The 20,360-nt window shown below is 54.6% G+C and overlaps 2 protein-coding genes across 3 annotated transcripts in view; both read left to right on the top strand.

The window, feature by feature from the left end:
- Window positions 1-74: 74 nt before the first annotated feature.
- Window positions 75-16,618, top strand: LOC122382222 (nuclear pore membrane glycoprotein 210-like). The gene is made up of 21 exons (XM_043367278.1): window positions 75-325; window positions 698-828; window positions 1,198-1,448; window positions 1,822-2,172; window positions 2,599-2,787; window positions 3,056-3,169; window positions 3,491-3,658; window positions 3,998-4,150; window positions 4,459-4,651; window positions 4,947-5,216; window positions 5,368-6,185; window positions 6,514-6,683; window positions 6,967-7,327; window positions 8,103-8,315; window positions 8,744-8,896; window positions 9,201-9,524; window positions 9,898-10,134; window positions 13,206-13,409; window positions 13,793-14,042; window positions 14,396-14,673; window positions 15,018-16,618. Exons 1-21 carry the CDS (start codon window positions 153-155, stop codon window positions 15,564-15,566), a joined length of 5,550 nt encoding a protein of 1,849 aa, XP_043223213.1. The 5' UTR covers window positions 75-152; the 3' UTR covers window positions 15,567-16,618.
- A 1,192-nt stretch (window positions 16,619-17,810) lies between these two features.
- Window positions 17,811-20,360, top strand: part of LOC122382221 (serine/arginine repetitive matrix protein 2-like) — a 35,259-nt gene continuing 32,709 nt past the window's right edge. Inside the window, exon 1 of one of the 2 annotated variants that reach the window (XM_043367276.1) lies at window positions 17,811-18,018. The gene's annotated coding sequence lies outside the window, so the exon portion shown is untranslated. The remainder of the gene's footprint in view (window positions 18,019-20,360) is intronic. The other variant, XM_043367277.1, reaches the window with a different exon arrangement.

Here is a 20,360-nt window from a genome sequence, read left to right as displayed (position 1 = left end):
GTATGAGCATGAGCATCAGTCAAGGTGCGCATGAATTTTATGCTAACAGCGCATGTTCTCTGGTTTCAGTTATAACTTAATTCATAAGCATCAGTGGTTTCACAGTATATACCTACCCAAGTTGATGAGTTAATTTTTATGAAGCTGACAAGATGAATGAAGACAAAATGAAGGCATTTGTGATCTGGATCCTTCTCTTTGTCTGTTCATTATCACATGGAGCAAAGTTGAACACACCAAGAGTGCTACTTCCATACAACTTTCAAAACAATCCAGTTGTGTATACTTTGGAAGTTACTGAAACAACCTCAGAATGTTTTGTTTGGTAAGTACCAAGTTGTATATTTATTATGTTGTTTGATTTTATGATGTTGGGCAGCCATGTCAAACTAGCTGGATGCAGGCATAATTTGGTGAGAAGAGAATGTTGTTATAGTTTCTTCCCATAATTTGATATCTGTTTTTGTTTCAGTAGCATTTCAAAACACATTTCAAGATGTACGGTATCAAGACAAAAGTTTTTGCTTTTATGGGCTTGTGGTTCATAGAATCCAGACTTGGCATACTAGCCTACCTGCTGGCTGCAAAGATGAGAATTGTCTAAAAGAAATGTGTTTTGTCAGGATTGTGTAACAGAAATGTTTAAGGAACAATCTGGTACCCATCTTTCTGAATGTCTTTTTTATTTTGTTATCAGGTCATCCCTGCAAGAGGATGCTGTTCTGGTTGAGCCTGTGGAAACTGGCGGCTGCTCCAACAAGGCCACTGTTACAGCCATTTCCCGTCAGTCCTCTACCCAGAAGGTCATCGTCCTCGCAGAGGACAGAGGTATGCTTCCACAGTCATCAGCCAACGCTTGGTGTTCTTATTGTCTATTGGAGTGGAGGGACAAACTGAGAGGACCAAGTGAAGTGCTAACCACAGGATATTGCTTTGATATTGAGGATAAGTTGAAACTAGAATACACTTGCTTGAAATTTTGGATGATTACCGCATATTGCCATTAACACACTGGATCATTGTCTTCCTTCTTTGTGTCTTGAAAAAGTATGTGGGCCTAGTTGTCAACTATTTCATACACCATGCTTGTCACATAGGACAATGAGCCACAGGATCTGTTTGTATGTGACACTGCTGGGTGGATGAGCTGAACGCTGCTGGCTGCTCTGACACCCCTCCCCCACCCCTCCCCCGCAGAGAGCGGCGTGGTGCTGCGCTGTGACGTCATAGTCGACACGCCGCGCTCGCTGCTGATCGCCACCACCACGCGCGAGATCTACGTGGAGGAGGCGGCCGAGGAGTTCGAGCTGATCGCCATGGACGAGCAGGGCAACCAGTTCACCAGTCTGGACGGCGTGTCCTTCCAGTGGTCGGTGAAGGCGGTCGGCGGCGGCCAGCCCGTCATCAGGATCCAGCCGTTCGCAGAGTCCAGCTACGACACGTCACCGGTGGGTAGCCGTGGCGCTCATGACTGCTGAATGGTGTTCGGGTCGGTTGGATGAGTTTTAAATTAATTGCGATGTGCTATTTTAAATGGACGGACTGTCAAATTCAGGATCTTTGCCATTTGGACATGTGGAACGTTTTGCATTTTAACCATCCTAAGTACCCTTGATTTATGTGAACATGTCCCCGTCCGTCCTGTTTCTGTCCGTCTCGTCCTCGTTTAGTCTTCGTAATCTTCTTTCGTCCGTCACTGAACAAATAATCTCCAGTTCTTTCCGTCTATCCACCTTTCAACCGATTCGGACCCACCCACTTGTCGCCATTGTGATACGATTGCCGTCCCTCACACCTCTCCATCCACCTCCCTACCACCAGGCGATTGAGGCACTGGAGCGGCGTGGACTCCGCGGTGACAAGGTGCTCCTGGTCGGCACGGCCACCGGCGTGGCCGTGGTCTCGGCCCGGCTCCAGCACGCCCAACTCGGCGACCTGGAGACGCCCGGCGTGCGGCTCTCCTCGGTGGCCAACCTGCTGCTGCAGCCGCCGGACGCCTTCGTCCTGCCTGGGACGCGCGTGCCGTATGCTGCCGTGCAGGTGAAGCACGGTCGCCTGCACCCGGTCCGGCTGGACGCGTCGCCGTACTACCTGGACGTCCGAGACGCGGCCGTCGGGCGCCTGGAGAAAGGATCCAGCACCGTCACCGCTCTAAAGAAGGGCAATACCGAGGTGAGGGAATGTGAGAGGGAGACAAGGGAGGGGTGAGAGGTGGTTACGGGGCTGTGTCAAAGCATGGTAGGAGGGAAAGTGGACCTTTGCTAGAATGGACCTTTGCTAGAACAGACACGGTGGCGAAGGTCGGTGTTTTGAGTCATATCACTATCAGACAGATAATTTTATTCTGGCTTATCTGACGTGGAGATTGCCAGTCATTTACGAGTATGCCAGATAATTTTGTGGTCGCACGTATCGACTTTTTCTCTCTTGCGAAATAGATGCAGAAATTCATTGGGCAGCATTGCTGTCTTCACTCTTGATCTGTTGCTTTATTTTGATCGTCTCACGTTGTCCATCAAAGGCCGAATAGCTGGTGAGCAACAACAATCAAACGCCTTTATATTGTGACCATTGTTTACCCCGCCCTGTACCCGTCAGGTGACGCTGCGTGACTCGAACGCCGAGGGCGGTGACACGGGCGCCTCTGCGCGGCTCTCAGTGGTCGAGCCGGCCAGCCTGACCGTCACCTCGCCCTCACACGCCGACTGGGTGGCCGTCACCGGGCAGCGCGTCCGACTGCAGTGCCATCTGTGGGACGCGCTCGGAAACAGACTCTGGATCGGAGAGGTGAGCCATCGCGGGATAGTCGCTCATAGGTATGTCGTGGTTGATTACTAGTGCTGCCTTTTATGACTGTATCGTCATGTGTAACGATAATGACGATGTCATTTGCCTGGTTTGCTTGGTTTCTAGTTTGCAATGATTCTTTGTGAAGCAAGACTTCTCAGTGTATCGACTGTTGAATAGAGTTTGGTTGAGTTCCGTAAGTTTTTTCCACAGCAATCTTATAGCTGACAATAGGCCGTGTTTCACGTTGTGCCTGTATCTCCGACAGAACGTGGTGGTTGAGCTGACTGTGGAGGAGGAGTACTTCTCCATGGACCTAACCTCCGACAACGGCACCTACGCCGAGGGAACCACCGTCAGCACGGGACATGCCAAGATCCGGGTACAGTGACACTCTTCTGCTGCTCCGTTTCACTGCTTCCACTCCTCTCCCCTCGCCGACGGTAGAATGTCTTTATTCTTGTGAGGTGTGGGGGTAACCATAGCCTCCAATCAACGTCATTGTCGTCAAATGATGATTATTTATAGCGAGTTGTGATGGATGTCTGCTACTTTTGTTTACTGGTGTCAGACTGATTAGTGCAGTCCTGGCGCCTTTCAAACTCTCAGCTCCTTCCGTTGCCCGCGACGGTCCGCCTACGTGCCATCTTTGCTTACTCGCTTGCCACCCCTGACGTACCCATGTCCCCCCCCCCCCCCACAGGCGCGTCTGACCGGTTACCGCGTCCCGGACGGCTCTGAGCACCGTCTGGCCGTGCCGCTGGAGGCCACTGCCACCCTGGAGATCTACCCGCCGCTGGCCGTGGTGCCCGAGCTGGTGGTACTGCCCTGGAACCCGCAGACGGCGCCCGCCTACAACATACAGCTCAACGTCAGTACGCGGGGACGGCTGAGGCGGCAGCCATTGGCAGATCGTTAGGCCTCAATATGTAGGGTCTATATTGTGTGTAGGGTATAGGGGTTTTCACCTAGGGTCTAGGGTCTTGGTTAGGATCTATCGTTGATCTATGAATGACGCTTTGGATTATACTTTCTAGTGTTTTGTGTCGCATGAAATCCTCTAGTGCTATTTCGGTGTCAAGCCCAGTCATGTAATTACTGGAGGATGAGCCTGCCCATCAGAACCATCTTTTGTCAAGTGTCAACCCCTCAACCCCTCCGACACCTGCAAAACCCCACCTGACCTCTGTGTGCCCTGCTGTGACTTCAGTACACGGGCGGCGACGGCAGCGTGGCGTGGTCGTCCAACAACAGTCATCTAGCCACCGTCAGTCAGCAGGGTGTACTGCGAACCCGCGGCCGGGGACACTGTACGGTCACCGTCAGCCTGGTGCGCAACCCGCGCATCAAGGCACACGCACAAGTAGGTGTGGTGGTGGGGTGATGCGTTGGAATGGTGGGGTGGTGGCCTTTGAGGGGGAATAGGAATGCAAATATAGGGACGAAAACAGTGATCAGCTGTGGTGCGTCATATGTGCACGTTAAAAAAAAAACATTTTATTAAGCATATAACATGATGATGCAAATCATCCTTAGGAAAAGATCTGTGTTTCCATGATCTGACCTGACTTATTCTGACCCTTGCCAGGTGTCTGACCCTTGCCTACGTGGTGCCGGAAGACGAGCTCTCTGTTGGTTTCTTCTGACCAGACCTGACCTGACCCTCGCCAGGTATACGTGGTACCGGTGGCCGAGCTGTCTCTGCCCGCCGGGCCGCGCGAGGCGGAGGTGGGCGCGCCCCTGCTGGTGCCCGTGGCTCTGCACGCTCGACTGGAGGACGGCCGCCGTGTCAGTTTCACCCGCTGCCACCAGGTGGCTCTCAATGTGCAACTCTCCAACGAACGCTTCGTCACCGGACCCGAGGGTAAGACGCGACGATTGCGCGAAATGACGATGGATAGCTGCAGTTTTCCTGAAATGGTGCGCGTATGTGGGGAAGGGGATTGCTGGTGGCCATGGAAAAGGATGTTGACTAGAATGCTGGTATTATCGAGAATTTTTGGTAATAGCTCATATTATTAGTATCACGTCTTATAGCATTTTGCTCATCACCATTGTTTCGCTGTCACGTCAATGAATTTTCCACTTTGTTTTTATAATGCAACTGATGCCTCTTGTGTCCTTATTTCTCTCTGACTGTTTCCTGTCCTCTCCTCCAGACGAGTCTGCCGGGGAGGCGCCGCCGGGCGCGTGTCGCCAGGTCTCTCTGCGGGGTGTGGAGCCGGGCCACGCGCGGGTCACGGTCAGCCTGCTGGAGCCGTGGCCGACGGCCGAGGCGGGCGCGCTGGTGGGCACCTACCGGCCGCTGACGGTGGCTCCGCCGGCGGACGGCGCCGGCCTGCTGTTGGCGCCCCGCTCCTCCTGGCTGCTGCAGGCCGACGGTGGTCCCCTGCCGTGGCCCACACGACCCGACCGACACCAGGCCACCGGTAAGGAGCCGACCCAGTGGGCCACCGCTCGGACGCGATTAATGCATGATTGCTTTAAACGTCTTTGTTAACGGCCACCAGACTTTGTCTGCTCGATTTTAGCACGATGCCTTGTCTCTCCGTGACTCTCCTTCCTTCCCTGTGCCGACAGCGGTGAGTTCGGTCGACGCTGTGTCTGTGGCCGAGGTGGCCGGCGCCGACGGCTTCTGGCGGCTGGTGCTGTGCCGTGCCGTCGGAGAGGCCCGCCTGCAGCTGACGGTGGGGAACCGGCCGTCCGCCGAGCTGCCACGGCCGGCCGTCAGCCGCGCAGAGGTGCTGGTGCGCTGCGCCATGCCGCGCCGCCTGCTGCTCACCGCCGAGCAGCCGGTGGCCGCCGGCCGACAGCCGCTGGAGCTGCCCGCCTGCCCGCTACAGCAGCCGCTGCGCGCGCACGCCGGCCAGCCGCTGCCGCTGCTGCTGCGCTGTGAGGACGCCGACGGCGCCGCCTTCCATAACGCCAGCTCTCTGGCGCTCGCCTGGAGTGAGAGCAGCAGCGGCTCGCTGGCGCGGCTGGAGCCGGCCGGCGGCGCGGCGGCGGGCCCCGGGGCGCTGCCGGCAGCCGAGCGGCGCTCGCTGGTCCCGGCCGGCCGCCCAGGCGAGCTGACTGTCCGCGCGGTGATGACAGCTCCTCAGGGGGCCGCCCGGCTGGAGGCGGAGCTGGCACTGCGTCTGGTGACGCCGCTCCAGGCGTCGCCCGCTCAGCTGGTCGTGTTTAACCACCCGGCCACCCGCGAGGCGGTCCAGCTCACCGGCGGCTCGGGCCATGTCGCCGTGCGCGTGGCGACGCCGGCGCAGAGCTCGCTGGCTGCTTTTACCTTCCACCCGGAGAACAGCAGTGTGTCGGTGGCGCCGCGCGCCGACGGTCGGCTCACGCTGGACGTGTGGGACCTGTGTCTGACGGCCACCCCGCCGGCCACCGTGGCAGTCCAGGTGAGACTAGGCCGCGGGACTAGGCCGCGGGAGAACGGAGGCATTGGGCATGTTACTGGCTAAAACTCTTGGGTTTAATGGGGAAGGGATTAGGGACGGGAGAGGGTGTGACAAAGTTGATGAGAACTCAAGGTTGTTGAAGATTATTTGGAAAGGCATGGACTTCCTGTTGCAAGAAGAAGCTTTTATCTGTCGGATCTGTTAATGCTATTATCTCACTCTTCGCTTGAAAGCGATTGATAATGCAGTATGCATCCTATGCATCAGCTCTGTTTCGAATATCGTTTGGCTGACCTCTGCTGACCGTGCCGGTCCGATATTACGTCAGATCTCGGGCGTCACCGGCGTGGAGCTGTCGGTGGTGGGCCGCCTGGCACTCGGCAGTAAGACCGTGGCCAGCGTGGCCGTCCTGGGAGCCTCTGGGACCCGCCTGCCGGCCCGACTGCTGCCGCTGCTCAACGTGCGACTGGAGCCCGCCTCCAGTGTCCTCGCCGTCAGGTCGGCTGAGTTTTCTCTGTCGTATTGCATCTACATTCCATTAGGTTGATGCACTTTAGTTCTTGCACCTCTCTTAGTTCACTTACGCCCTAAACTTCTTATCCATTTCTGTTGGGACATTTCTGTACTTATCTCGCTAACACACAATGGCGTACTTACGCACTCATTGAATGGTAACTATTTTGGAGCCCAGGGGTTCAAGGATTGTGGCTTGTCAATGTCATAATCCACTTCCCCGCCATTGTCTCCGGCTGACATTCCCTCTTTATTCTCCATCTCCCAGATACCAGTCGGCCGGCCCGGACGACACCCACCTGTACGAGGTGCGCGGTGAGGCCGTGGGCGACGTCACCCTCACAGCCCGCGCCGGCGCCACGGCCGCCTCCGACCGGCGCGTGGAGGTGTTCCCTCCGCTCCGCCTCAGCCCGCGGAACCGGACGGTGGCCGTCGGCAGCCAGTACCAGCTGGCGGCCAGCGGCGGGCCGCGCGCCGACACCGACGTCTGGTTCAGCTCGTCGGAGCGGACGGCAGCCGAGGTCAGCGCGTCCGGCCTGGTGACGGCGCGCCGGCCGGGCAGCGCGCGGCTGACCGGCCAGGTGGCCGACGGAGAGCCGGCCACCGGGGACCACACCGTCTACTCGGAGGTAGGTGCGGGACAGCACCGGTGTTTGTGATGATTATAGTTGGTGATAGCTCTGTCGCTGGAAAGCAGCTGTCGGTAAGTTTTACAGTGACTGCCTTCTTTGGTTATAATTAGAGGTGGCAAAATGTGGACCCGGGGACCCGGTCCAAAGAACCAGTCTGGACCCATATGGGTCCAGACCGGTTCCTGGAAATTTTCTGACGGGTCCAACCGGGTCCTACCATGAACTATACATATTGCACACTACACATTATTGCAAAATATGAAGTGAATGAAGTGAATGTTTCTTGGCACACAGTAGCTCTTGAGTATTCCCAGTGGGTAATAGGCTGTTTTACATGATGCAACTAATGATACCTACAAGTAGTTTGAATAAATTGACTTTTGGGGAACGGGTCCAACTGGTTCCGGTTCCAACTAAGACCGGGTCCGACTGGTTCCAGAAATGTCCAGCCGGGTCTGGTTCGAGTCTGGTTCCCAAAATTTTCATCTTTTGCCACCTCTAGTTATAATTCTGGTGTGTTAATGGCTACTGTTTGTGCTCTGATGATGCAGCACTTGCATAAAAGGTCTTGGTGCGCGGTAACTATATGGGGTAGGTACTAGCTGGTAGTTCCGATTGTATGAACTGTGATGTATACGGCTGACTTTATGTATGTCTGTGTGTCTGTCACAGGACACCGTGTCAGCTCACGTCGTGCAGCTGTGCGGAGTGCGGCTGACTGTATGTCTCTGTGTGTATCTGACTGTATGTGTCTGTCTACCCTCCCTCACAGGACACCGTGTCAGCTCACGTGGTACAGCTGTGCGGTGTGCGGCTGCGCGCCCCGCTCACCCGCATCCAGCGGGGTCAGCGGCAGCCGCTGTACGCCGATGGACTGGATCAGCACGGAGCCGTGTTCGTCATCAAGAGCCCGGTGCCGGGCGTCACGTTCCGCTGGAGCAGCTCGTATCCGCAGACGGCGGCCGTCTCCAGTCCACTGAGTCCGGTCAGTCATGGTCAATGGTCCCCTCAGTCTGGTCAGTCACAGTCATTGTTCTGCTCAGTCCGGTTAGCGAGCCAGTCAACAGTCCGTTCAGTTCGGTCAGCCCAGTTGCTGTTCGTCTCACTCCAATTAGATAGTGTCCAGCTCGCTCAGTCCGGTCAGTCGCAGATAGCAGATCGGTCACTGTGACTAGCCAGTAGCCACACTCACTGGCCGGCCGATCATAATCAGCCTTGTCTCTGGCCCGTCTAGCTAGCTAATATTTCCACAAAACAACCACAAGCTTCCAGTGATTCGTTGGGGTCGTCACCAATCAGCTGCGATGATGTTCTTCATCCGCTAGTACAAGCGTTCTAGCACTGATGCCCGCCCTCCCCCTCGCTGACCGCCGCTACCCAGTCGGATGCTGACTCCTCCCCTCCTTCCGGCAGCTCTGTGTCGACTCAGACGAGGGCGTGGCCATGCGCATGTCGGCGCTGGAGCCGGGCAAGGCGCAGCTGTCGGTAACACTGGCGTTCGGTGATGGTCTGCGGCCAGTCGGCTGTCCCGCCGATCTACCCACCAAGGCTACGCTACACGTCACGGTATGTGATTCGGGATCCCTCTCGGGCTTAAGCCCCTGCCACCGATCCACTGGGTATGTAACTTTGTAGTTTTGAGCTTGTGATACCAGCTGGGAGAGCAAATTCATTGAGCGATGATTTCAGAGTACTGACTGCTTAAATTTTGTCTCGTTGGTTTGTCTGATGGTATAGTGATGAGAAAACTTCTACCTGTCATCTCCCGTTGTAAACACCATGTGAATTTATGACCTGCTTCTCTTTTTACCTTGATCCTCGGGTTAGTTGAACTTGAAGCGTTCTAAAGCTAAGCGCCCACTTTCGTCAGGTGTACGAGGAGCTGCGCGTGCTCTCGCCACCGGTGCCGACCGGCTCGGTGCTCATGTCGCCCCACTCCCGGCTCTCTCTTCGTACCACTCTGCCGGCGGTGGCCACCTCTGCCGAGGGCCTGGTCTCGGTCAGCGGCTCAGAGCTGGTGGCCGGGCCGCGCACCGGCCGCGACACGCTCCGTCTGACGGCCACTGGCCAGCCGGGCGGTAACCAGACGGCCGCGCTGCTGCTCGAACTGCTGCCCGTGCATTACGTCATGGTGACGCCCGTGGCTGAGCTGTGTGTGGCGGACGGCGCCGGAGGACTGCCCACCGGACTGACGGTCAGTACCGAGAGCGAAAGAGCGGTCAGCACGGCTGGGTGGGGCGGGTGGTCAGTTTACTGCGGGATACTAGGAAGGGCGGTCTTGGAGTGGCTTGGATGGCACCTCTTAGGGACTTTTTGCTCCACAAATAGGATATTTCGTGTTTGCTGTTATTCGGTTGTGATAAAGCCTTAATCAGCCAGCTTGTGAGTGTCGGTTATCGTAAAACTTTGATGGATGGCAATGGAGACTTGTTACTTTATCACTGTTACAGTTGTAGTCGTATTTGTTGTGTACTCTGTAATGCAATAACTTCGATCTATCTTTGTTTTCCATCATTCCTGTGAAAGTGTAGTCGCCCTTACCCTTCCCCACCATCTCCGCCGCCCAGCTCCGACTGAACGTGACCGCGCACGACACTCGCGGCCGGCCGTTTGCCGCCTGGCTGGGCGCGGCGCCCCCGGCCGCCAGTCGCGCGGACCTGCTGCAGGCGGCCGGCACCGCCACCCTGGTGACGGCTCAGCTGCGCCGTCCGGGCACCGTCAGTCTGAGCGTGGCCGCCGACGCCGACCCGGCACTCAGCGATGTTCTGTTTGTGGATATCGCTGACCTGGTGCCGCCCGAACAGGTGGGTCTGGGGGAGGGAATAGGCTGTCTCATGAGGTTGCGTTTAAAGCGAACTAAGCGTTAAGTGCAGGAAGAATAGCCAGTATTTACAGCATGAAACGTCATTGTTGAAAATACCCGTTGTCATATTACCACAGCACTTATCTTTCCGTGGTATGCTGCTGAACAAATAATGGTGATAGCTTAACACAAGTAACTTTGACTACCTAAATAATTTCTAGCTAATATAACTAATAGGGCGTTGCTAAGAACTGACACGCATAAATCGTTGTGCGCCTAATAAAGCTTCAGGGGCATTCCACGATAGATCGACCAAAATTTTATCAGATTTACACCCGACCATTTTTGATTTTGATGAAATCTTGTCTACAGGGTTCTCTTATGCCCTGAAGTCAATGGTGACAACGCCAGACCCCTGCGGTCAGCGGTTTAGGAGATATAGCCCCGGGCATTTTGACGAGGTCACTCTGCAGAGTGATTTTTGAAGTGCTATATCTCCTAAAGGAATGAAGGAAATGCATTAAACCTTTGCATCGTTGTGATCGTGGTGAAATGGGCAATTAATTGGCCATCTCGGATTTTCAAAAAAATGATTTTGATTTTTAGCTGTGACGTCATCAATTTTTAAACTTTCTGGCTACCCCCCTAGTACATTAAAATTTGCCATTATTTTTGCTCAGAAATGAAGTTCCGTCAATTTCCTTTCGACTGGGAAAAAACAAAAATGGTAATCTTTCTACAAATACTTTATTTTATTTTTTGAAAATCGCACTACAAACTCTGATTTACAGAATCGGGTTATTAAGCAATATAAGACACATCTGCGAGGACCAGTTACTTCCAAAAAGAGGTTATCTGGGTTTCGGCATATAATATTCTTCTCTTTAACCCTCGCCGGACCTATTGGTTTTCTACATACGCGCCGGCCGAGGGGGGGGGGGGCGGGTACGACCCCCCCCCCTCGCCGTTTCGCCCCTGGTGGAGCTAGCGCGTCGCGGAAAAAACGAGCGTGTGCGCCGTTACGAGACGCAGAGATTGGTACCCGATTTTAAGGTCCTAGGTCAACCGGTGACCTCTGAGGTCAGGTCAAGTGCCCCAAGGTACGGTTCAGTTTTTGGTGAATAACTTCGCAAAAAAACGGCCACAGAGCGCCGATTTTGGCAGCATCGTGTTCGTCTTGCTCAGGCGCGTCGAATGGTATACTTTTTGTCCGGGTCAGGTCAACTTGGGGTGTTGACCTCAGGTCAAGGTCAGGTCAGCACCCCCAGGTCACGAAGTTGGTCGAAAGAGGTCATGTCGCATATCATTCGATTCGGCAGGTTTTCCTGAGTCCATTGGTGGCTTTTCCGACTCGCTAGCCCAATTTGATCAAGAGTTATTGACGAAAAACTAATATGACCTTGATGACGTCATAAATGACGTCACGCAAGGTCAACATTGCAAAAGTGACGCATCTAACCTTGCAAGGAGTGCATAAAATCACGATTTTGTGTGCTTGAGATAGTTGGAGATCGTTCCCGGCGCCAGAATAGCAGTTTTCATTTTTCCCCATTGACTTATAATGGTGAGGTCACGAAAATGACCTGACCTCATATGACCTTTAGGAAAATTCCGAGATATACAAGTTGTGGGACTCATAATGGATACTAGATCCTGCAAGTTTCATTTCCCTGTGACATCTCCTCTGGCAGTGAGGGCGTTGCGAAGTTGCGACATCTGAAGACCGTGCAGAGGTTCACTTATGACGTCATAGGTCAGTGACCTGACCTGACCCAAAAATGCGGTTGGTGTCAAAAGATGCGGCTTGGATCAAAGGTCAGGTATGCCAAGTTTCAGCTCTCTATCGCCAGCGTGTTCGGAGCTACCGCGAAAAAACCCTATGGGGGGGGGGGGGGGGGCGGCACCCGCCCCCCCCCCTCGGCCGGCGAGGGTTAACTTCACTTTTGATAACAAAAAAAAAACTTTAATATTACTTGCACAGGAGTCAATATAATGGCAAAATTATACATACTTTTGAGCTGCCACAGCTGCCTTGTTTATCAACGTAGCTCAAATGACCAACCGACAGTCGATTTGCAAAGCATATTTACGAACCGACTAATTATAAACGAACAAAATAATTGGTAGTTTCAGGAAGGCAAAAGGTGGTGTAATGTGACTAGGTATTTCATCAGCGAATCATCATTTTCAACGCTGGATGCAATAAAAGCCATAAACAACGGAGTCGGAGTGCATTTCTATTGCAGTTGCAATAACAGACGGCAAAGCACCAAGACAGGAACGAGATCACGGCCACACAAACACACTTTTTACTTATTTGAGCTACGTTGATAAACAAGGCAGCTGTGGCAGCTCAAAAGTATGTATAATTTTGCCATTATATTGACTCCTGTGCAAGTAATATTAAAGTTCTTTTTTTTTGTTATCAAAAGTGAAGTTAAAGAGAAGAATATTATATGCCGAAACCCAGATAACCTCTTTTTGGAAGTAACTGGTCCTCGCAGATATGTCTTATATTGCTTAATAACCCGATTCTGTAAATCAGAGTTTGTAGTGCGATTTTCAAAAAATAAAATAAAATATTTGTAGAAAGATTACCATTTTTGTTTTTTCCCAGTCGAAAGGAAATTGACGGAACTTTATTTCTGAGCAAAAATAATGGCAAATTTTAATGTACTAGGGGGGTAGCCAGAAAGTTTAAAAATTGATGACGTCACAGCTAAAAATCAAAATCATTTTTTTGAAAATCCGAGATGGCCAATTAATTGCCCATTTCACCACGATCACAACGATGCAAAGGTTTAATGCATTTCCTTCATTACTTTAGGAGATATAGCACCTCAAAAATCACTCTGCAGAGTGACCTCGTCAAAATGCCCGGGGCTATATCTCCTAAACCGCTGACCGTAGGGGCCTGGCGTTGTCACCATTGACTTCAGGGCATAAGAGAACCCTATAGACAAGATTTCATCAAAATCAAAAATGGTCGGGTGTTAGGCCTTGGTCGATCTATCGTGGAATGCCCCTTCACTCATAACTTGCTCACTCATCATTCGCCCTCCGTCCCGACAGGCGCATCTGACGGTGGGTGACGTCACCTGTCTGACGTCACCGGTCACGCCGGCGGGCCAATGGCGCTCCGACAGTCCCGACACAGTGGAGGTGACAGCCGAGGGCGCCCTGGTGGCCCGCCGGCCCGGTTCAGCAGCTGTCACCCTGACCACAGAGAGCGGCCAGCAGGCGCGCTCAAGGATCACCGTGCAGCCGGTCACTCAGGTAAGGGGCGGGTCATGACAGTGATACCCAAAGCAGGTCACGAATGTAAAGAGTGTGGCACATTAGCCGTGTTTACATAGGGTTCCCTTAATCTTCCCCTATTTCTCCCCTATTTTCAGATCGAATTTTAGGCATCATAGCGATCGCGTGTAACGTTGCTATGGGCGCTATTAGCAGACGGACAGATACCGACACCTCTCGAAGGAAGGCGCTCAGTGTTGATAGCAGACGGACAGATACCGACACCTCTCGAAGGAAGGCGCTCAGTGTGCACACAGATAATGATATAAGTCCTATTTTGAATTGATTGTACCGGACAGGAGCGTTGCTCACCAGGCATCTCCTCACTGCATGATTAATTTTTGTTATCTGTCTGCTCCCAGGTATGGCTGTCCCGTCCGGTGTCGGTGGGCGCGGTGGCCGCCTGCGGCCGGGAGTCGTACCGCCTGCCTCTGAATCTGTCCGGGGAGTCGCCGGTGCCGCCGCCGCCGGCCGCGCGCTGCTCACCCGCCGCTCTGGAGCGTCTGACGGCCGCCAGTCCGGCCTCCTGTCGACTGAGTCTGAGCCGTCCGGCGGCCGGCGTCAGCGCCGACCAGCTGTTCCTGTCCCGCGCCGTGCTCAGCGCCGATACCGGTCAGTGGCGGCGGGGGAGGGGCATGAGGGAAATGGCTGGACAGTCATACAAGTAGTTACATAAATTAGCAGAAAAGCAGTAAATACACAGTGATAGATGGTCGACATTTTCAGTAGCTTGCCAATTATTTGTAACTTTATGTATTTCGTGATTATTAGACAGTTGTGCCACGTCTGTGACATGGTCCGTATTCGAGCAGCGCTTTTTTCTGAGTGTCATAGATAAAGGAAAGTGCATATTACTACCATAATATTTATTTACCTGACTGCGTTGCTCGTTGTTCCGCCTCCGAGTTATGACCGCTTTCTCCCAGTGATTTGACCGCTCCCCTCCTGTCTGCCCCCACCTCCAGTCGGCTACCAGTGTGAGCTGACGCCGCTGTGCCCGGCCGGCGCCGCTGCCGCCCGGATCGCCGCCGACCTGGTGCTGACCGCCGAGGTATCGCCCGGCGGCGGTCAGTCGGCCGTGCGCTCCACCCCGCTCACCGTACCTCTGATGCCGCCCGTCCACCCGGAGACCACAGAGCTGCGGCTGGGCGGAGCGGTGGTCTCCACTGAGCTGAGCGTGCTGGGCGCGCGGGATCTGCTCTCCTCAGTGACGGCAGCGGTGACGGACAGTCGGCTCCTGCAGGTCAGTCAGGGAGGGATGGGATGGTTAACTTGAGAGGGCGCCACTGGCGCTGAGCTGTCCGTGCGGTGCACTGTACATTGGTGCGTTGATACTCTGGCTTGACTATTTTGTGGTGGTGTGCCGTGACTGTGGAGTGTGGAACGTGCTTCTGTGGTGTGCTATCTCTGCCACTGATGTTATAACGTGTTGTCATCATGGAGTGACAACGGAGTAACCCGCCGTTGTTGGTGTTGCTTTGACTTTATAGTACCGTACTGTAGCTGTGGTGTTACTGTGCCGTGCCTCTGTGATGTTACTTGCCGTGCCGCTATGATGTTATTCTGACCGGTCTGGTGTACTGGCAGGCCTCTGCTCCGCGGCGGGACGGTGAGCGGCTGGTTGTGACGGTATCTCTGCGGCCGGCCGCCTGGCTGCCCGGTCCCCGGCCGGCCGACCTGGCCCTCCTGCTGACGGTGGCGGCCAGCGGTCAGACGGTGTCCGTGCCGGTACGGCTGGCCGCCACGGACGCCTCCACGCACCCGCCGCCGCCGCCGGCCGGCTGGGGCCACGTGCTGTGGCTGCTGCTCGGCCAGTACTGGAGCTCCGTCTGCTCGCTGCTGACCGCGCTGGGCGCTGCCACTCTGGTGTACCTACTGCTGCGCCAGCTGCGGCCGCCCGCCGCCGCCCCCGCGCCCGCCCCGTCGGCCAGCCCGGCCAAGACGCCGCCGCCGCAGTTTGGCTCTCCGCCGCCGCCCTACCACGCCGACAGCCCGGTCCGGACGCACCTCTGGACGGACGACAAGGGCCCGATCTACGGCAGTCCCAGCCTGGTGCGGCGCTCGCCGTACGACCCGGACCGGAGTCGCGGCTCGCCCTACGCCAACGGAGAGTCGCCGTACAGCCCGCGCTGGTGAGGCGGTGCCGTGTGCCGGCGAACGTTACCTTCCGGTGGACGGTGACGGAATCAGTACCACCGTGCCAAGAAGCAGGCGATGCCGGAGCAGAGAGCTGCTGGGCGAACAGCGTGGTTTTGGTATGAAGGCGTGAAGTTGCCGGTCGCGAAATCGGCAGCCGGAGAAAAGCTCAAGAACCTCGAGTGGATCTGGAAGCACGGGTTGTTTGCCGTGCTGGACGAATGCCATGGAAGAGGTGGACTTTGGGACTCCGCTGGCGAGCGGACGCGATTGATTTGTCGCTGTGATGCGGCCTCTGACGAGGCTAAAACTGTCGATTGTTGGTCGTCGTTGGAAGTGTTCTGAACGTTGAAAGGCATCTCGTTCTGCCATTGAGCGTACAACAGGCCATTGCGGTCAGTTTACAGTCGAAAGTGACTCGAATGACAATCGTCATGGTTCAGCACTGTCTTTCGTGTTTGGACGTTGCGAGTTTGTAACTTGTGAACGCGGCAGGGTTTCACCATCATCTGTGCGCTGTGTGAAGAGTGACACTCTGAATGAGGAAGGGGTTAGGGTTGGAGCGAATACCCCCTGGTCTTCGACATGTGCGCGTTAACCTTTGTTGCTGAGAACCCTTTGTCGAAGAGAGTTTGATTTGTACTTACAGGTCTGATACGGACGAGACGTTTTCGATGCCTCAACTTCTCTGGTTCCAAATGTGCCTGTACCTTTATCTGGCTACCTCTTAGCGCTCAGCTCAATACTTTTGTTAGGTGGTTTTGAATGTGAACAGGAAGTGTCTTAGTGAGGTGACTCTAGCTTTTTTTCCTACGGTTTTCATTGACTCTGCCGAGCAACTTGTCTGTTTTGTGTGTCTGCAAAGCGCCTGTTCGATGTTGCTGCGCGCGGTTGGGCCTGATTGAGCTCTGAGGTGTTCGTAACTCTCGTAAGTCTGAGAGGAATTGTCCGGTTTCTGCCACCAATCATCCGTCATTCATCATCTACCTTGCCATTTGTGGAATAAGTCACGAATAAACAGGTTGCCGCATTGTGCAATTGATCTTCCTTTATATTTTGTGGCGAATAGCATGTATGTACTTCAATGCAGATTTTGCCAACCTGTTATCCTCGATGAGCTGTATTCGAGATAATCGTGAGTCCTGGCGTCCCAACATTGCTACTGTCCTTCGATTCAGTCCATTCGGCAATGTGGGTGCTGGCCCTCCTTGCTTGTGTTGCCTATAACAAGGCTCAATAGCTTATAACCCAGCTGCATGGCAACGACATCGTCTCTTGTGTACAACGCCAACCCCGGTAACTCCTGATAATTCCCCCTCCGGAACGAAAACCCTGATTTTTTGCTCCATCTAACTCCGCTCACCATTACCTTCAGGCGGCTGGAACTCGACTGGCGCAGCTGTCCTTTTTCCTGGAGAACTTCACTGGTGAGGTGACCGCACCAGTCGCCGGAATATCGCTCAAACCTGGGTGGCCCAAGGAGCAGGGCTATGCCCGGAGCTGCACCTGCTCATCGCGTCTTCTGAGAATCAGATTCAAATATTGAATTGATTTCGAGCCTAGCCAACGCCGTAAAGCTGTCTCAAGTGGACATCGAATGTCTCCCCGTGCGTGATGACCAGAGGTCAGTCGTAACAGTGACGTCTTCACCACCAGAAGTGGTAAGCAATCTCACGTTCGACTGTTACTGAAAATGAATCGGGCCTCACGTCGGAAATGGCCATTTGGCACACGGACTTGTCTATCTTCTCTTATTTCTTTCCGATCGATGGGGTCAAGCTATTTGTCTTGCCCCGCCTAACAAGTTCAGCGCTTTGAAAACCGATGCTAATAACCTCCTAACTTTATTTTAACTTCATTGTTATAAGAAGTTTCATCCTTTTTTCTCGATCCTCAAAATGCTCACGGCTGTGCTCCTATTATGTTTTTCTCTTATCTTTGTTGCTCATGGTACTTTTTATGCAATCGAACTCGTTAATGAGCGAACCCTCCCGGTCCGCGCCCCCGTGGTGTTGTGACCTTTCTGTGCTGCCAGCACCGGGCGCCGGCCGTCTGCTGTGCAGTGACCCCTCTCCCGCGCCGATCGGCCGGCCGGGCTCACCGACCGGCCGGCGGCCAGCTGATATGCGCCCGGCCGTGCCGCCCTGGCAGTCGCCGCCGACATTTAGTACCGCCGACACTTAGTACCGGCGCGACTGGTGGCTGCGCGCGGTGCCAGCCGGCCGGCGCACCGTCTTACATTTCAGTGAGCCGAGCGGCGGCGCGGCGGCAGCGGCGCGCGGTGCGCTCCGCCGGCGCCTAGAGGCCGCCATGGCGAGCGCCCGGTGACCGCTGGCCGGCGCGGCACCGCGTGACCTGACCTGACCTGACCTGAGCTCGGGTGGCGAGAGGAGAGAGAGTGAACAGACCGCCGGCGCCGGCCGCGCCGGCAGACCGACGTCTACAGGAACTAGTGAGTAGCCCTGGGGCTGAGGTTTCCCGGGATGACCCTTAGATGACCTGCCAGGTCGGGGGACGTATAGGGGATCCCTCACTGCGGTGATTTCACAGGCTCAGTATCAACCTTCATGTGTTCTGTTTTCCCTGACATCTGATACTCTCGCAGACATGTGACACCGACTCCGCTAACCACACTCGCAGGCGGCGCCGGTGCGGTGGCTGACACCCGCCGGTACGCGGCGGGCAGCCCAGGCACGTCGGTAAAAACCGCACCTGTATCCCCAATAATAGACATCGGCCGCGCCGGTGGCCATTAGCACCGGCATCCCCGCCTCTGAATTGTCCTGTGGCATCCGAAGTAAGTCTATAACCCATCTCTGGCATGGGTTGGTGTCTGGTGGCTACCCTTCCGAGTTCCGGTCAAATCGTTCACTTCCGCGATTACGCTTGCAGTTAGCCCTTGCCTGTTCGGTTTCAACGTTTCTCCAGCCTTGGTCGGTGATACGGCTCGTGCGATTATGGACTTTCTGTTCAGATTGGGGACCCGGCATTGTCGTGGCGCCATCGGACTGTTGGGACGTTGGGGAGCTCTGCAGTGGGACACTGTCGGCAGTGGACCGTTCCGCGTGCACGGGTGACTCCGACAGACCGGGAACGGCGTGCGGCGAACGAACTCCCGCTGAGAGGGGCGCCGGTGAGGAGGAGGGGGGGGGGGGTTAATGTGGGTCTGTATGACAGTGGGCTGCCACCCCTGCGTTTGTTGGCACCACCCAGCATCTGTGGGCATCTCGCATGTCTTTGTACTGGCTTCGCATCTCACGTAGTTGCTGAGATGCCATAATTGTCTTTCTCTGTGTGGTATCATAAGCACCAGAAATTGCCATCATTTTCGATTTAAGACGGGAAGTCTGCGTTTTTGGACTAATCAATATCTCTTGACCTCTTTTTTTGCCAAGTAGCTGTTGTTCTTTCCCCTCATTTGCCAGGTTTTTGCCTTATACCACCGCGGCCCCGGTGGCGAATTTCTCGGTCTGGGCAAACTTCCAGCGCCGTTGCCAGCGGCATCATCCGAGGCTCTCCAATAATACGTCATCGTTCCAGGCTGGGCGGGGTCAGCCAACAGCGAGAACAGCTGGGGAAACTGAGGGGAAATACTGATGGGAACAGCCGCCAAATGAGCAACATGCTGCTAACATGCACACTGGACAGGCTTCAGCCACAAGACACTTCCCTCCTAAGAAACTTGGCATCTTGTTGAATTCACATTATAATTGGATGCACATAATTTTACAGAAAATGTGAACTGCGGGTAGTTTCATTATTACCATATTGATACATGACATGTAAATCGTGACATATTGGAACATGTTGGTTTATTGACAGAGAGCAAAACCGACCGGAATACGCATTTGCTGGTGTCTGGGTGTGGCAAAAATGTTATCTTTTGAATTTCATTAGAACTATAAACAATTGCGAATGATAATAAACCACGCCAATAGATTCATCATAACTATTACATTTTATGTATGTAGCTGAGTTCACCGTTCAGTGCTTACAGTGGATGAAAAGTTCCTAGTTTTCAGTCATGATGCGCTTTGTAGCTTACCGCCGTCTATCCAGCGCTGCCGATCAGTTTGAATCTTCTTCACTCCGTCTTTCGTTACCTACCGCTGTCGGGCAGCCCTCAGAGACCAGTGCGGTACATCTACTTATGTTGACACGGCTCCGGCCGCGTCCGACCGGCTCGACTGCCCTGTCAGCGCCGCCCAGTGATAAGGCCATGTTCACTGCGACGAATAACGGGTCGGTGATCTGTGACCGAGGCCGTATAATCTGTTTGTGACCGTGCCGCCGGCCCGACCCCCGCCGAAGCCGCCTCAGCTCTCTCAGGAGTGATCACTGATCAGACTGAGGTCAGCTGGAGGAGGGAGAGGTGCAAGGCGCGGCGCTGACTTCTATCCGAGGGAAGATACTGCTTGTATGCGCGGCGATATTCCTGTAACATCGCCGACCGACAACAGGCGGTTACTGCCTCATCGGATATTGATGAGCAGAGCTGGGCCTGCAGATTGGACCAAGGAGCGGCCCGTACCCAGCGTCCTGACTCGAGTCCGTCGGCCACAGATCGACTGGCTATGAGAGACATCGCCTGATGCGGTCAGTGGCGTCGGCAAATGTCACTGACAGCCGACCGACCCATGCCAATTGGGTGGGGCCATTCCAGCTGGCTGTCTCGGGCCGTTGAATTTCGGCATGGACCAGCTGCTCTGAGAAGTTGGGTCAGGAGTGGGCGGGTGGCCACTGGCCATCCAGTTCGGGTGACTGCCTAGCGGGGGCGGTGGGCCGATTCGCCCG

Source organism: Amphibalanus amphitrite, unplaced genomic scaffold, assembly GCF_019059575.1.
Source record: "Amphibalanus amphitrite isolate SeventyFive unplaced genomic scaffold, NRLGWU_Aamphi_draft 000135F_arrow, whole genome shotgun sequence".
Lineage (NCBI taxonomy): Eukaryota > Metazoa > Arthropoda > Thecostraca > Balanomorpha > Balanidae > Amphibalanus > Amphibalanus amphitrite.
The sequence above is the reverse complement of the archived record's forward strand: the minus strand, read 5'-3'. Positions and strand labels throughout refer to the sequence as shown.